An 18,650-nucleotide genomic window follows, 5' to 3' on the forward strand; every position below is an offset into this window, starting at 1 on the left:
TACTGCCCTGCCCACTTCACTGTTGCTCCAAGCAGACATCAGCCGCCTCAGAGTGTTTGGGAACACACACACCATAGCACGCAACAAGCTGACCAATACAAGGGTTTAAACATTTAATTGATGGCCAGCTTGGCAAATTTGAGGCTTTTTGAGCCTGACAACAAGCCATCCTCAACAAGGTTGGAAAGTGACAGTGAAGATGAGGCCTCAGAGTCTGATGACCAAGAGGTGGACATTGAGGAGGTCCAGGGAGAAGACATGGAAGCCTGAGAGGAAGACAACCAAAGCTTTAGTTTCTAGACTATCATTTTACAGATGTATGTTGAAAACGGTTTTGGGAGATGCAATGTATCATTGGGGATAATTCAATATTCCCTTTCTTTTGTTGTTCAGTAAAATCCTCCCATGTGAAGAGTCAACTCATTTAATTAAAGTTCAATTTGTAAATCAATTGTTTTTTTTGTTTTTTATTGGAAGGATTTAATCATTTGTAATTACGTCTACTTATGACAAGGTAAAATGTTTATGTCTCTGTCTCCATATTATATGGTAAATATATACAATGCAAAAAACAGCTACATTTAAATGGTTTTAATATTAATTTGCATATATTTCCGTTAATTCCCACATATTCCCGTTAATTCCCAGGGAAAGTTTCCACCTCTGAATATTCCCCAAAATGTGCAACTCTAGTTCAAATATTATTCAAAATCTTTAACATACTTTGCATTGCTTGATTGAGCTTGCATGGCACAATTGGACCAAGGGAAGAATAGCCCCCTTCAGTGAAAACCTAGCCTATCTGGCACGCTAGGCAGGCTCAAGTGAACTCTCAAAGTAATTGAAATATTTCAGATATTGTTTGAACCTAGGTGTGCTCCACTGAATGTTCAGGAATGTTCTCTTCCTGTCATGTGGATATTTTGGTCTGCCGCTTTCCACTGCAGCATAAGGAATCTTTGGAGACCCTCTCCCCTGACCTCTGACCTTTGATTCTTTAACCCTTAAAGGCTGGCTTCCTGAAAGGCCTTGCTGAAATGCCTGCTGTTCACTCATTTCATTTAATAAACTTCTCTCTAATTGGGTGATTGTATCAGATCAGACGTACTTACTCCCCTTCACTCCCTGTGGAGCGTAGGACCACAGCAAGGTCATGCAATGCCGGTCGGTCCTTTGCAGTTGAGATTAGATAAGATGTAGTCTCTATTTGAGATGGTTTATTAATAGTACTGATGGAGTTTGAGCTTAGTCAGGTTTGCGTCTTCTGATCTGCTAAGGCAGACTCTTGTTATAAACCCAGTTCCTCCTAGCTAAATAGAAAGTAGCAGATAACTTAGCCCTGTATTAGTCCCCCTGCCAATGATCAAACCAGGAGTATTCACTGGGCTCAATGGGCTGGTACTCACCAGTGCTCTGATGTTGCTGTATGTATTGATGAAATAGTGATCAAAGGCTTGCCTTGTTAAGATGACTGTTTAAATCCGTTTTGAATATTAGTTACATGGCGACCATGGGTCTCATTGCTTTTTCTCTCCTCTACCCACCGTTGTGTTCAGGTGATAGAGTTTGATGACGGTTCAGGGTCTGTCCTGCGTATCCAGCCCTTGCGGACCCACAGGGACGAGGCCATCTATGAGTGTACTGCCACCAACAGTGTGGGAGAGATCAACACCAGCGCCAAACTCACCGTCCTGGAAGGTAGGATACACCTCGATCTCTCTGTCGCTCCCTCTCAATCATTTTCTTTGTCTTTCTATCTTCCACTCACATACACAATCTACACACTCACACACACACACACACACACACGCACACGCACACGCACACTCATACACACACACACACACACACACACACACACTCTATCTTTATTCCTCTCTTGTTCTCTTCATCTATTCCCACCACAATGGATTTCTCTGTCTCGATCAGCATTGCTTAATACAGTATGTCCATGCAGATTCCAGCCATGTCTGGATGTGTGCATTGCTTATCACAGAGGACCTAACCTGGTTGCATGTCAGAGTGGAGAGGGTGTTTTATGCCCGGCTCCTTCAGGTACCTTACTGCTTGGTTGATGAAATAGAAACAAGAAGTCAGTTTGTGATTTGCCGGTAGTTGTTAGATGTTCTGATTACACCGGGCCAACAATGTGTCTTGACATTTTATTTGATTATGCATTCCGACCATGAATTTACAATCTATCTGCAGAAATTGATTTTTAAGGCTACTGTAGGTGGTTCTATGTGAAATGTGTTTTTTATCTCCTGCCAGTGGGAAGATTAAAGATGATGTCCAACAGCAATTATTTAATCCACACTCAAATTGATAGAGAAATATCTGCACAAAAGTATATCCTGCTGCCAGGGTTTTTGCAAATCACCTAGGAGCACATTATCTGGACTAGAAGACGATATATTGTAGATACCATCAGGCTGGCTGGCTTTCTTCTTGGCTCGCTCAGCAAACATATCTGGGGGGCTGTCACGCAAAACACCCAAGCCTTATTTTTCAAGGCTTCAGGCTGCATCCCTAATGGCGCCCTATTTCCTATGTAGTGCACAACTTTTGACTAGGGCCCTATGGGGGAATAGGTTGCCCTTTGGGACACATCCTCAGAACTACCAAAGGCCTTGTTAGGAGTGTGGCTGGTTGCTGAGGTAATTGGTGTTAACAGGGATCGGTATCTGCTGATCTAGGATCAGATTAATGGTTGGATTAACATCAGTCATATGTAGATGTATGCAGATAGCTTGCGGACAGAGAGATAGAGAGTTGGAGCCAGGCAGAGGGCTTTGTAGCATGTAATAGACTGGTCTCTGATCAGCCTTAATCTGCGACTCAAATGGCACCCAATCCCCTACATAGTGCACTACTTTTGACCAGGGCTCATAGGGCTCTGATCAAAAGTAGTGCACTATGTAGGGAATAGGGTGCCATTTGGAATGCATGCCTAATCTGTCTGTGTTGGACCTTAGTGCTGCTCCAGCCAATATGATTGACAGACGTGTTCTCTGAGTACAGAGTGAAGACAACCTCCTGGTGTATGGAGTGTGATGTGTTCAGGAGAAGGACGATGGCTGATGGCTGACTGTAGGCTGACTCATAGATCGTAAAACAGAAGAATCGTGCTTGTGTCACGTTGCTCCCACACACCTTACTGTACGCCGGCATGTGGAAGATTGGGATCAGAAGGATGTGAATAAGAAAGCAGTGTTGTTTTAGACAGAACTCCTGTTTGTTCCCTGAGGTTGAGCTCAGGCAGGGAGGGGATGAGAGAGAAGAGAGGAGGAGAGCTGTGAGAGTAAAGGAGGAGTGGAGAAGAGGAGAGAGTAAAGGAGGACTGGAGGAAAGGGGAGTACTAATAGTAAAGTATGACTGGAGGGAAGGAGAGAACGGTGAGAGTAGAGGATGACTGGAGGAGTGAAGGAGAGAGCTGTGAAAGTAGAGGAGTGGATGAGAGAGTTGTGAAAGTAGAGGAGTGAACGAGAGAGCTGTGAAAGTAGAGGAGTGGAGGAGAGAGCTGTGAAAGTAGAGGAGTGGATGAGAGAGTTGTGAAAGTAGAGGAGTGAACGAGAGAGCTGTGAAAGTAGAGGAGTGGAGGAGAGAGCTGTGAAAGTAGAGGAGTGGATGAGAGAGTTGTGAAAGTAGAGGAGTGAACGAGAGAGCTGTGAAAGTAGAGGAGTGAAGGAGAGAGCTGTGAAAGTAGAGGAGTGGAGGAGAGAGCTGTGAAAGTAGAGGAGTGAAGGAGAGAGCTGTGAAAGTAGAGGAGTGAAGGAGAGAGCTGTAAAGTAGAGGGGAGGAGAGAGCTGTGAAAGTACTGGAGTGAAGGAGAGAGCTGTGAAAGTAGAAGAGGAGTGAAGGAGAGATTAGAAGAGGAGTGAAGGAGAGAGTAGAAGAGGTGTGAAGGAGAGAGTGGTGAGAGTAGAAGATGGTGGATCTCGTCTAGTCCTGGAGCTTCAATACGTCATAACAGATATGGTGTGTATGTGCACTGCAGAGCAGCAGAAGGAAAAGCCTTCACATTTTCCTCGGCCTACACACACACACACACACACACACACACACACACACACACACACACACACACACACACACACACACACACACACACACACACACACACACACACACACACACACACACACACACACACACACACACACACACACACACACACACAGAGAGAGATAAGGCCTTAGTCAGGAAGTCCACACTTGGAAAGACTAAGGTATAATGAGGAGGGTGAAACAGACTGATAGAAATACACTCATTTGTGGGTTTATGTCTGGCTATCCTCAAACTCCTCCACTCCTTTATCTTTTGAAATGGACGATCAATATTACTTACTGATGGAGATGTCCATGTGCCTATATAACACTCCTTACCACTAAATCATGCTGTTTGTGTGTCAGGTGGTTGATGGTGTTGCTGACTTTGGTGCTGTGTCCTTAATCTCCTTCCCATATTCAAATGTTGGTGTTCATTTGACATTTGGCACTCCAGGCAGACTCAAGTAAACACTTGCAGTATTGCAAGTGATTAAAAGATCCAGTCTTTCTGAGAGGTTCAGGGTTGATGTTGTGATCAGGTGTGAACATCAGATTATTACCTGACTCAATGGGCCAGATTGATCTCCCTCCCTCTCTAACATAGCCTCCACCTCTGTGACCCATGTCAGATTACGCCGAGCGAGGAGTAATCACATCACTATGGCAGTCCAACGCGTGTCACTGCCACCATCACGCTGTCGTGGAGATGAGACAGGGGCCCCACACAGTCTAGTTCCATTGGTCTGTGGACAGGCCTGTCTTTATCACTCGGTGCAGAAATATCGTGGTGCAGAAATATCGTGGTACAGAGCGGCTGGAATAAGGAAGTTACTGACTGCTTATGGCTAGCTGTGATCATAGCTTTGCTGGTCAGGGTCGCAAATGGCACCCTATTGCATGGGCGCTCTGGTCAAAAGAAGTGCACTATATAGGGAATGTGGTTCTATTTGGGACACTGCCCTGGTGTCTGCTGCTAACTGGTGTTCCTGTACCATCAACACAGCCCACTAAGTGGATTTAGTCCCCACATCAGGGACAGTAGGGCTGTTTTGTGCCAAGAGGCTTCCTTTACTCTGGGCAGTAGAGAATGAATCTGGAGGGTCACAATCACAACAATGATGCCTGTCTGCTGGTTGAAATAAGCTGCAGTAGAGATACAGTAGTAACTCAATTTTGTATTTTATATCAATAACTACATGAAAAAGACAACACAAGTATTGTATTGTACTGTTTGTAACTCCAGCATCCGTCAAAGCATTGTTCATGCAGTTTTACAAACAAGCTGATCTTGATACTATTAAACCATGCCTGGTTATACTGTTATACAGTACCTACCTAATCATTCTTACCCATTGACATATTACACATTTTGTTGTGTTACAGCCTGAATTCAAAATGGATTAAATACTCCATAATAACAAAGTGAAAACATGTTTTTAGAAATGTTTGCAAACATATTGAATATGTAATATAGAAATACTGTATCTCACACCCCTGGGTCAATACTTTGTGGTAGCACCTTTAGCAGCGATTACAGCCTTCAGTCTTTCAGGGTGAGTCTCTAAGAGCTTTCCACACCTGGATTGTTCATCATTTGACCATTATTATTTTCAAATTCTTCAAGCTCTGTCAAATTGGTTGTTGATCTTTCCTAGACAACTATTCTCAGGTCTTGCCACAGACTCGGCCACTCAGGAACATTCTCTGTCTTATTGGTGAGCAACTCCAGTGTAGATTTGTGTTTTAGGTTATTGTCCTGCTGAATAGTGACTTCATCTCCCAGTGTCTGGTGAAGAGCAGACTGAACCAGGTTTTCCTCTAGGATTTTGTCTGTGCTTAGCTCCATTCCTTTTCTTTTTTATCCTGAAAAACTCCCCTGTCCTTAAAGAATACAAGCATACCCAAAACATGATGCAGCCAAATATGGAGAGTGGTACTCAGTAATGTGTTGTGTTGGATTTGCCCCAAACATAACACTTTGTATTCAGGACAAACAGTTAATTGCTTTTCCACATTTTTTGCAATATTACTTTAGTGCCTTGTTGCAAACAGGATGCATGTTTTGGAATATTTGTATTCTGTACAGGCTTCCTTCTTTTCACTTGAAGAGTAACTACAATGTGGTCGATCCATCCTCAGTTTTCTCCTATAAACTATTTTTATAACAGTTTTAAAGTCACTATCGGCCCAATGGTGAAATCCCTTTCAAGCAACTGAGTTAATATGGACTTCTGTAACTTTGTAGTGACTGGGTGTATTGATATACCATCCTAAGTGTAATCCATAACTTCACCATGATCAAAGAAATATTCAATGTCAGCTTTTTTCCACAAAATACCAATAGGTGCCCTTCTTTGCGGCATTGGAAAACCTCCCTAGTCTGTGTGATTGAATCTGTGTTTGAAATTCCCTGCTCGACTGAGGGACCTTACAGATAATTCTATGTGTGGAGTATAGAGATGAGGTAGTCTTTCAAAAATCATGTTAGATACTATTACTGCACACAGTCCATGCAACATTATCTGACTTGTTCAGTATATGTTTACCCCTGAACTTATTTAGACTTCCATAACAAAGGGGTTGATTTTTTTACTAAATGGATAAAAATGTGAAAAACATAATTCCACTTTAACGTTACAGGGTATTGTGTGTAAACTATTGACAAAAAAATCTCAATTTAATCCATTTTAAATTCACAACAAAATATGTAAAAAGTCAAGGGGTGTAACTAACTAACACTCTGCCACTGTAATATCTTATACATTCAAGGGTTTGTTTATTGATCACAATCAAGATCACATTCAATATCATAATCCAACTTGGTCTGCAGTTGTTATAGCATACGCTATAGTGCATACATGTATTTTGTCCCCCCACACCAAACGCGATCACGACATGCAAGTATCAAAATAAACTCTGAACCAATTATATTCATTTGGGGACCTGCGAAAAGCATTAAACATTTATGCCAATTTGTCTGGTTAGCTTACACTTTCTCGCTAATTTGTCCTATTTAGCAAGCTTGCTGTTGCTAGCTATTTTCCTATTTTCCTAGGACATAAACATTGAGTTGTTATTTTACCTGAAAGGTCCTCTACTCCGACAATTAATGCACACATAAAACGGCCAACCGAATCGTTTCTAGTCATCTCTCCTCCTTCCAGGCCTTTTCTTCTCTTGACTTTATATTGCGATTGGCAACTTTCATAAAATAGGTGCATTACCGCCACTGACCTCGTTCGTCTTTCAGTCACCCACATGGGGTTAACCAATGAGGAGATGGCACATGGGTACCTGCTTCTATAAACCAATGAGGAGATGGGAGAGGCAGGACTTGCAGCGCGATCTGCGTCACAAATAGAACTGACTTCTATTTTAGCCCTTGGCAACAAGACAGTGTGGGTGCAATCATTTAATAATATAGATTTCTAAATGTATTTTGCAATGCTCGCGATGCGAGTGTGGTCAGCCTGTGAGGCAGACATGGGAATTGTGAAAAAGAGCTGTCAAAGATAGCTCAGGCCAGGCCTGAGTGGTTCCTATAAAATGGTTCCTGGTTCCTGCAGTGAACACTGTGCTGAAGGAGAAGTTAACCGATTTATAAAGGGCTTCTCTGGGCCTGACTACACTGCTCAGTCCCTGGTACAGAGTTATAACTCAGACCTCCTTTTCTCCCTTTCTACTCCTACTGGTGTTGGAGACTGACTTGGTTGCACAAGGAGGCCGCATTGATTTTATTTTTTAAAGATGGCTGTCTTTCCCCTTTGGTGCTATTGCCAGGAATTATTATTTCAACATTGAACACTAGTCCCATAGCTTACCCCATGGGACTGAATTTATTTATTTATCAAATGTTTTTCATTAGAAGAAGAAAAAAGTATTTTTGATAAAGATAGACCTCTAACGGGAATACACAATCTGAAATGATTTTTGGGTGTTGTGTACTATGTGTCAGTTAATAATGACACATAATAAGTCACTGAATTGGAAACAAGCTCACAATTTACAAGTCCTGCTTTTGAAAAACATTCTTTGTAAAACAGATAAGCTTGGGTGAATTTGATTGGTCCATCACCTATAAGGGTGGTCATGGTACATATACATCCAGTATAAGGTTAAAATCCTCCCCTCTGCTATGGTATAGTGGTAATCTCCCACATTTTAGGAGAGGTCACGCATTAAACAAATTAAAAAGGAAGTCTCACACATGTTTCCTTGCTGTGGGTTTATTTGACCAACTTAAAGAGTCTTTCTCCATCATGCAGTCTTTATTTATTTTCTTCAGAGCTCATACAGGTAACTGCCAAAAGAAAGGAAACACTAAGTTAAATCTTCTTAATAGGGCGTTGGGCCACTACGAGCCTGAACAGCTTCAGTGTGCCTTGGCATAGATTATACAAGTGTCTTGAACTCTATCGAAGGGATGTGACACCATTCTTTTACAATACATTTCATGTTTTGTGGATAGTGGAAGAAAACGTTGTCTCAGGCACCACTCCAGAACCTCCTATAAGTGTTTGATTGGTTTGAGATCTGGTAACTGACACACACACACACACACACACACACACACACACACACACACACGCAATTCAAATAAATAATCATAAAAATTATGGATATTAAATATCTAGTTACAGTTGAAGTCGGAAGTTTACATACACATTAGCCAAATACATTTAAACTCAGTTTCACAATTCCTGACATTTAATCAGAGTAAAAAATGGTGTCTTAGGTCAGTTAGTATCACCACTTTATTTAAAGAATGTGAAATGTCAGAATAATAGTAGAGAGACTGATTTATTTCCGCTTTTATTTCTTTCATCACATTCCCAGTGGGTCAGAAGTTTACATACACTCAATCAGTATTTGGTAACATTGCATTTAAATTATTTAACTTGGGTCAAACTTTTCAGGTAGCTTCCACAAGCGTCCCACAATAAGTTGGATGAATTTGGCCCATTCCTCCTGACAGAGCTGGTGTAACTGAGTCAGGTTTGTAGCCTACTTGCTCGCACGTGCTTTTTCAGTTCTGCCCACAAATTTTCTATGGGATTGGGGTCAGGGCTTTGTGATGGCCACTCCAACACCTTGACTTTGTTGTCCTTAAGCCGTTTTGACACAACTTTAGAAGTATGCTTGGGGTCATTGTCCATTTGGGGGCGGAAAGTAGCCGAGTGGTTAGAGCATTGGACTAGTAACGGAAAGGTTGCAAGATTGAATCCCCAAGCTGACAAGTTAAAAATGGGTTGTTCTGCACCTGAACAAGGACGTTAACCCACTGTTCCTAGGCTGCCATTGAAAATAAGAATTTGACTTGCCTAGTTAAATAAATACATTTGTACGACCCATTTGCAACCATGCTTGAACTTCCTGACTGATGTCTTGAAATGATGCTTCAATATATCCACATAATTTTCCTACCTCATGATGCCATCTATTTTGTGATGTGCAAAAGTCCCCCCTGCAGCAACGCACCTCCACAACATGATGCTGCCGCCCCTCTGTGCTTCATGGTTGGGATGGTGTTCTTCGGCTTGCAAGCCTCCCCCTTTCCCCTCCAAACATAACGATGGTCATTATGGCCAAACAGTTACATTTTTGTTTCATCAGTCCAGAGGACGTTTCTCCAAAAAGTACGATCTTTGTCCCCATGTGCAGTTGCAAACCGTAGTCTGGCTTTTTTATGCCTGTTTTGGAGCAGTGGTTCTTCCTTGCTGAGGTTATTCAGGTTATGTCGACATAGGACACATTTTACTGTGGATACAGATACTTTTGTACCTGTTTCCTCCAGCATCTTCAGAAGGTCCTTTGCTGTTGTTCTGGGATTGATTTGCACTTTTCTGACCCAAGTATGTTCATCTCTAGGAGACAGAACGCGTCTCCTTTCTGAACGGTATGTCGGCTGCATGTTCCCATGGTGTTTATACTTGCGTACTATTTTTTTGTACAGATGAACATGGTACCTTCAGGAATTTGGAAATTGCTCCCAAGGATGAACCAGACTTGTGGAGGTCTACCATTTTGTTTCTGAGGTCTTGGCTGATTTCCTTTGATTTTCCCATGATGTCAAGAGGCACTGAGTTTGAAGGTAGGCCTTGAAACACATCCACAGGGACACCTCCAATTGACTCAAATGATGTCAGTTAGCCTATCAGAAGCATCTAAAGCCATGACATCATTTTCTAGAATTTTCCAAGCTGTTTAAAGGCACAGTCAACTTAGTTTATGTAGACTTCTGACCCACTGGAATTGTGATACAGTGAATTATAAGTGAAATCATCTGTCTGTAAACAATTGTTGGAAAAATGACTTGTGTCGTGCACAAAGTAGATGTCCTAACCGACTTACCAAAACTATAGTTTGTTAACATGTATTTGTAGAGTGGTTGAAAAATGAGTTTTAATGACCTAAGTGTATCTAAACTTCCAACTTCAACTGTACAAGTGTCTTATATCGGTTAAAATCTTAAATTCTTGTTAATCTAACTGCATTGTCCGATTGACAATAGGCTTTACAGCAATAGCATGCCAAGCGATTGTTCAGGATGGCTCCCCACATCAAAATATTTTTCGACCAGCGCAGTCTTCGTAAAATCACAAATAGCGATTAAATATTCACTTACTTTTTAAAAATCTTCCTCTGATTTGCAATCCCAAGGGTCCCAGCTACAACATGCATGGTTGTTTTGTTAGATCAAATCCTTCTTTATTTCCCAAAAAGTCAGTTTAGTTTGCCCCATCGATTTGAGTAATCCACTTTTTCAACATGCAGAGAAAGGAATCCAAAAGCTAACACTAAACTTTGTTAAAACAAGTCAAAATAAGTTTCAATTTAATCCCCAGATACCTCTAAAATGTAATTAAACTATAATATTTCATACGGAATGAATTATTTCAATAGAAAAGTAAAATTAGCAAGTGCACGTCCTCTTCATCGCGTGCACACAGACTGGTTTCCAACTCTGACTCCTAGTACCAAAACTTCCTGGTTTGGGAAGAAACAAGCCTGAAACCTTAAACAAAGACTGTTGACATCTAGTGAAAGCTATTGGGAGCTGGAATTACATATATAGCTTTCCATTGAAAGAGCATAGGCTCTCAATTTGATTTTTTTACGGTTGGTTTTTCTTTGTATTTTCTCCTACCATATCAATTGTGTCATAGTCTCATACATTATTTCAACATTTATGCATATCCTGGCTTCTGGGCCTGAGTAACAGGCAGTTTACTTTGGGCACGTCAGTCAGACAGGAAATGGAGAAAAATAGACCCTCGCCTGAAGAAGTTCAGGAACCACTCCTGTTTGGAATTCCCTGCTTTCAATTCACTTTATATCCCTCATTTATTTCCTTTATTTTGGCATTTACCTGTAGGTTATTCAGACCAAATGCTGAACCAATCAGAATTCAGTGTTTGGCTGTTGACTGTTGTCTGTAGTTATTATCATGGGCTTCGTCCCAAATAGCACCATATTTCCTATATAGTGCACTACTTTTGACCAGAGGCCTATAGGCCCTCAAAGGTAATACACTGAATAGGGAAGAGGTGCTATTTGGAAAGCAACCATGATGTGTATTATTCATCTAGCAAAGCCCAGTGGTTTGTCCCTGGTCCATATGGCTAGGGGCTGATCCATAAGTACTTGTCATCTTTATTCTGTCTTCTCTCTGTCTACACTATCACCTGGAGACATGCCCAGTCTGAGAGGAGGGAGGCAGAGGAGAGAGGGGGGAGGAGGAGAAGAGGAGGGAGGGAGGGGTGTGAGAGGAGGGAGGGGATAGGTTGATCAGGTAGGAGGAAAAAAGAGGGAAGGATGGAGGACAGGCATTGGGGAAGGAAGGGTGAGAGAAAGGAATGATAGAGGTAGAGGAAGGGTGCGAGGGAGAAGAGGAAGATAGAGAGACAGAGGTTGTGGCAGCAGAGGCTTTCAGGACTGTGTAGCATTGAAGGTAATAAATGACTACAGAATAGTTAAATATGAATGATGAACAGCATTTAACAGTCACGTCACTCTCTGCCACACTACGCCAGAAAGTTTATGATCCCACAGCAAATCACGTGGATAATCTCAACTGCAGTCACACTGAGATGGGTGGTGTCTCAAATGGCACCTTATTCCCAGGCCCTGGTCAAAAGTAGTGCACTACATAAGAAATAGGGTGCCATTTGGGACTCTGACAGGGTACTTGAAGGGAGCTCGCTACTCCAACAGACACAAAGATGAAACCCACCATATTTCAATATGTCGAATAGAATTGGATTGCTCTTAACGTGAATTATTTGAATGCTGGAAAAGGATTTGGCCTGTTGTAGCTGTCGTACCAGACTATTTAAATTGTTTGTGGTTAATGGCTTGAACATTCCAAACCTTCCCTGTACTCACATTACAAATCCTCAGGGACACGTGTGACAGGTTTGGAGAACATCTAGGAAGGACAACAATATTATTCTAGCAACAGCTCATAACACATTAATACAATTTTCTCACAATGTGCATGACCTGTCCTTATATTTCTAACTGGTGGTGTTTTTTGTTTTTGTAGTAAGCTCCCTTTTCCCTACGGGTGGTCTTGTGTAGGGTGGAGGCAGAACATGAGGGAGTGGGGATGGAGAGAGGGATGTGAGGAGGAGATAAGGAGTGGGGGATAAGGAGGACATGCAGAGACCAGCACACCTGAAGGAGAGATAGAGGGAGGGATAAGAGAGGGATACGAGAGGGAAAGCGAGCCAAAGAAGGTGTGTGTTTGTGTATTAAACAGGTTTCTCCAGCATAGCTACCCATAACATCAACACACTAATGATGGAGGAGGGTGAGGGTGGCACTCTGCCGTTACACGCTAGCTAGCGTCCAGGACCTCAATGACAGCTTCATCTGCACGCTCAAACAAACTGCACATAGCTAACCAGCCCAAACCGGCTGCCTGGACACACACACACACACACACACACACACACACACACACACACACACACACACACACACACACACACACACACACACACACACACACACACACACACACACACACACACACACACACACACACACACACACACACACACACACACACCAGGCTGAACCTGGCAGAGTGAGTTCCTATCCATCAGAGGGGAGTAAAGAGAGACGCTAGGGATCCTCTCTCCTCTGTGTCTCTAAGGGTTCCGGACAGCTCTGTACTTGGCAACGTTAAACACTTCAAACTCTCTTTGTGGTGAAGTGCTGCTCTGGGTGAACCGTTCAACAGAACATGTGCTTGAGACTAGAGACCAATGTTATCTACACTACATAAAGTAGAGACCAATGTTATCTACACTACATACACTAGAGACCAATATCATCTACACTACATAAACTAGAGACCAATGTCATCTACACTACATAAACTAGAGACCAATGTCATCTACACTACATAAACTAGAGACCAATGTTATCTACACTACATAAACTAGAGACCAATGTTATCTACACTACATACACTAGAGACCAATGTCATCTACACTACATAAACTAGAGACCAATGTCATCTACACTACATAAACTAGAGACCAATGTTATCTACACTACATAAACTAGAGACCAATGTCATCTACACTACATAAACTAGAGACCAATGTCATCTACACTGGTTCCACTCTCAGGGATCTACACTACATGTGAGACCAATGTCATGATGAGTTCCTCTGGAGACCAGTGATGGTTCCTCTCAGGGATTAGTGTTCCTCTCAGGGATTAGTGATGATGTTCCTCTCAGGGATTAGTGTGTATGATGGTTCCTCTCAGTGTGTATGATGGTATTAGTATGATGGTTCCTCTCTGGGATGATGGTTCCTCTCAGGGATTAGTGTGTATGATGGTTCCTCTCAGGGATCAGTGTGTATGATGGTTCCTCTCAGGGATCAGTGTGTATGATGGTTCCTCTCAGGGATTAGTGGCAGGGTTCTTCTCAGGGATTAGTAGCTATATGGTTCCTATAGGAGTATGAAACATTATGATGGTTCCTCTCAGGGATTAGTATGTATGATGGTTCCTCTCAGGGATCAGTGTGTATGATGGTTCCTCTCAGATAGTAGGATCTTAATTTGAGATGGTTCCAGTTTGCTATGATGGTTCAGGAAATTGAATGTGAGTTATTATGATGGTTCCTCTCAGGGATTAGTGTGTATTATAATTCATTAGTAAAAAATGATGGTTCCTCTCGGGGATTAGTGTGTATAGGGGTTGATACATTTTTCATGAGGGCAAATCAAGTTTCACATTTTAAAGTGAAAATCAAGTCTTTTAAAACCTTGTATTCACTACAAGTTTGCATTTCCTGCAGTGCATGAAAATTCTGAGCAAGAAAAGTGATCAAATTAAGATTGTACATCTTAATTTGAGCCAGTTTGCTACAGCAGGAAATTGAATGTCTTATTATGGGTTGTGTCTTTTTCATGAGGTTGTGTCTGTGTTGTGTCTGGGTTGTGTCTGGGTTGTGTCTGGGTTGTGTCTGGGTTGTGTCTGGTTTGTGTCTGGTTTGTGTCTGGTTTGTGTCTGGTTTGTGTCTGGTTTGCCTGTGAAAAGAAGCAGCCTCAGAGAAACTGTGTAAACTGTAGATGTATATATTATATACACTAAATTATAGTCCCAAAATGATTCTGTTCAGAATGAAGAACACACTATTGGGCAACCAGTCAAATTGTAAACATATTTATTATTCCTATGCCTCAGGCAGCTATGTGAACATTAATCATATATCATCAAATGCAGGAACATGAGTGTATGAGAAAACATCAACATTTATAAACTAACAGTGTTAGTCTCATACTTGTGTATTGATCTCCTTTGATCTAATATTTATGCTGACTTGGACCATGTAAGGGTTTTTTTGTCAGGAGAATGTCCCAATCTTTAAAATAATAGACCTTATATTAACCTATATAACCTCATATATGAACCTTATATTAACCTATATAACCTTATATGTGAACCTTATATTAAACTATATAACCTTATATATGAACCTTATATTAACCTATATAACCTTATATTAGTTAGTTAACCTCATAACTTATATATGAACCTTATATTAACCTATATAACCTTTATATTATCTAATATTTATGCTGACTTATTAACCATGTATAACCTTATATATGAACCTTATTTAACCTATATAACATATATAGAATGTAACCCAATCTTTAAAATAATAAACCTTATATATTAACCTTATATAACCTTATATATAAACCTTATATTAACCTATATAACCTTATATATGAACCTTATATTAACCTATATAACCTTATATATGAACCTTATATTAACCTATATAACCTTATATATGAACCTTATATTAACCTATATAACCTTATATATGAACCTTATATTCAGAGTCAGTGTCACGACTTACACCGAAGTCGGTTCCTGTTCTTGTTCGGTGGTCGACGTCACCGGTCTTCTAGCCATCGCCGATCCACCTTTCATTTTCCATTTGTTTTGTCTTGTTTTCCCACACACCTGATTTCATTCCCTCATTACTTGTCATGTATTTAACCCTCTGTTCCCCCCATGTCTGTGTGTAAAATTGTTTGTTGTAAGTGCTTGTGCACCATTGACTGGTTCACAATGCCTTATTTTCCCATGTTTTTTTTGTTCTGGGTGCTGTTGGTTTTGCTAATGAAACTTCTCCGGTTATCTCCTGCGCCTGACTTCCCTGCAGCCAGTCACACACTCCTTTACACTCAGTGGACATATTAAATGCATCGCTGTAAACTGTCAGTCAACCACCCTGTGTATTTATTTATTTATTTATTTTTAAATTTAAATGAAATTTGTATTTATTTTTATTGAATTTGACCACTTTTTCTCCCCAATTTCTTGGTATCCAATTGTTTTAGTAGCTACTATCTTGTCTCATCGCTACAACTCCCGTACGAGCTCGGGAGAGACGAAGGTTGAAAGTCATGTGTCCTCACAACCCAACCAAGCCGCACTGCTTCTTAAAACAGCGCGCATCCAACCCGGAAGCCAGCCGCACCAATGTGTTGGAGGAAACACCGTGCACCTGGCAACCTTGGTTAGTGTGCACTGCGCCCGGCCCGCCGCAGGAGTCACTAGTGAGCGATGAGACAAGGATATCCCTACCGGCCAAACCCTCCCTAACCCGGACGACGCTAGGCCAATTGTGCGTCGCCCCACGGACCTCCCGGTCGGTTACGACAGAGCCTGGGCGCGACGCAGGGTCTATGGCGGCACAGCTGGTGCTGCAGTACAGTGCCCTTAACCACTGCGCCCCCCAGGAGGCTCTCACTCGGTGTATTTCAAATGCAGAATAATACAATGCTAGGCATCTTAAACATATCACTGATTATTCTAGCCATTAAGAATCATGTTGAATCACTGTTGTGCTCTCATGATGGACTAGTCACTTGATGGAGAAGACAAACCAAACTGTGAAATATATAATTGGTAGAGTACAATTACGTATTCAGTCTGGCTGTAGTGTAACAGAATAGATGTGGGATGTTAACCTTTCCACTATATTTTCTGTAAAACAAGAATAACACCTTTTAGACTGAATTTTCTCTTAATTGTATTTTATGGTAGGTGGATAGAGAAAGCATGACTAATGTAGTAAAGTGATGTTAGTGTCAGATAGGTCCTTTTGTTTGTGGTGTTTCTGTCTGTTACTGCTCCATCATCAGCCCTCCTCTGACACTACACTGTGTCCCAATGGGTTAACCTATTCCCTATGTAATGCACTACTTTTGACCAGGGCCCATAGGGACACATGCTGTACTGCTCTAATCTGGTCGCACAGCACTTCCTGTCTCTCCCCGGAGGTCCAGGACAAGGGCTGTGTCTCAAATGGCTTCCTATTCCCTACATTACTTTTGACCAGAGCTGCGATTTGAACCACAGCCAAGGTTAGCTGTAGCTGTTTCCGCCCGCCTCCACACGACGACGGACTACATCATGAGTAAGCGTGTACTACTTCATGACTAAGCATTATGTGGGGTGATGCATGGCAGCCATTTTGTGTCAGAAAATGAACAACATCACGGTTCTTCCTCACCTGGAAATGAGGTGCTAGTCTATTCTTCACTTTACCAAATGTTCTCTCTCTCTCAACTCTCTCTCTCTCTCTCTCTACTCTCTCTCTCTCTCTCTCTCTCCTGGGTAGATAGATCTCTCTCTCTCCTGGGTGGATAGATCTCTCAGTCTCCTGGGTGGATAGATCTCTCAGTCTCCTGGGTAGATAGATCTCTCAGTCTCCTGGGTAGATAGATCTCTCAGTCTCCTGGGTAGATAGATCTCTCAGTCTCCTGGGTAGATATATCTCTCAGTCTCCTGGGTCTGGGTAGATAGATCTCTCAGTCTCCTGGGTAGATAGATCTCTCAGTCTCCTGGGTAGATAGATCTCTCAGTCTCCTGGGTAGATAGATCTCTCAGTCTCCTGGGTAGATAGATCTCTCAGTCTCCTGGGTAGATAGATCTCTCAGTCTCCTGGGTAGATAGATCTCTCAGTCTCCTGGGTAGATCTCCTGGGTAGATAGATCTCTCAGTCTCCTGGGTCTCCTGGGTAGATAGATCTCTCAGTCTCCTGGGTAGATAGATCTCTCAGTCTCCTGGGTAGATAGATCTCTCAGTCTCCTGGGTAGATAGATCTCTCAGTCTCCTGGGTAGATAGATCTCTCAGTCTCCTGGGTAGATAGATCTCTCAGTCTCCTGGGTAGATAGATCTCTCAGTCTCCTGGGTAGATAGATCTCTCAGTCTCCTGGGTAGATAGATCTCTCAGTCTCCTGGGTAGATAGATCTCTCAGTCTCCTGGGTGGATAGATCTCTCAGTCTCCTGGGTAGATAGATCTCTCAGTCTCCTGGGTAGATAGATCTCTCAGTCTCCTGGGTAGATAGATCTCTCAGTCTCCTGGGTAGATAGATCTCTCAGTCTCCTGGGTAGATAGATCTCTCAGTCTCCTGGGTAGATAGATCTCTCAGTCTCCTGGGTGGATAGATCTCTCAGTCTCCTGGGTGGATAGATCTCTCAGTCTCCTGGGTAGATAGATCTCTCAGTCTCCTGGGTAGATAGATCTCTCAGTCTCCTGGGTAGATAGATCTCTCAGTCTCCTGGGTAGATAGATCTCTCAGTCTCCTGGGTAGATAGATCTCTCAGTCTCCTGGGTAGATAGATATCTCAGTCTCCTGGGTAGATAGATCTCTCAGTCTCCTGGGTGGATAGATATCTCAGTCTCCTGGGTAGATAGATCTCTCAGTCTCCTGGGTAGATAGATCTCTCAGTCTCCTGGGTAGATAGATCTCCTCCTGGGTAGATAGATCTCTCAGTCTCCTGGGTAGATAGATCTCTCAGTCTCCTGGGTAGATAGATCTCTCAGTCTCCTGGGTGGATAGATCTCTCAGTCTCCTGGGTAGATAGATCTCTCAGTCTCCTGGGTAGATAGATCTCTCAGTCTCCTGGGTAGATAGATCTCTCAGTCTCCTGGGTAGATAGATCTCTCAGTCTCCTGGGTGGATAGATCTCTCAGTCTCCTGGGTGGATAGATCTCTCTCAGTCTCCTGGGTGGATAGATCTCTCAGTCTCCTGGGTGGATAGATCT

General features: G+C 42.2%; 1 protein-coding gene across 8 annotated transcripts in view; it reads left to right on the forward strand.

Moving 5' to 3' along the window:
* Positions 1–18,650, forward strand: part of ptprfa (protein tyrosine phosphatase receptor type Fa) — a 317,924-nt gene that overhangs the window by 83,901 nt on the left and 215,373 nt on the right. For all 8 annotated transcript variants that reach the window (XM_064935762.1, XM_064935763.1, XM_064935768.1 and 5 more), the window contains exon 4: positions 1,557–1,698. In XM_064935762.1, the coding sequence (XP_064791834.1) occupies positions 1,557–1,698 (142 nt within the window). The remainder of the gene's footprint in view (positions 1–1,556; positions 1,699–18,650) is intronic.

This window comes from Oncorhynchus masou, chromosome 24 (assembly GCF_036934945.1).
Source record: "Oncorhynchus masou masou isolate Uvic2021 chromosome 24, UVic_Omas_1.1, whole genome shotgun sequence".
NCBI classification, from domain to species: domain Eukaryota; kingdom Metazoa; phylum Chordata; class Actinopteri; order Salmoniformes; family Salmonidae; genus Oncorhynchus; species Oncorhynchus masou.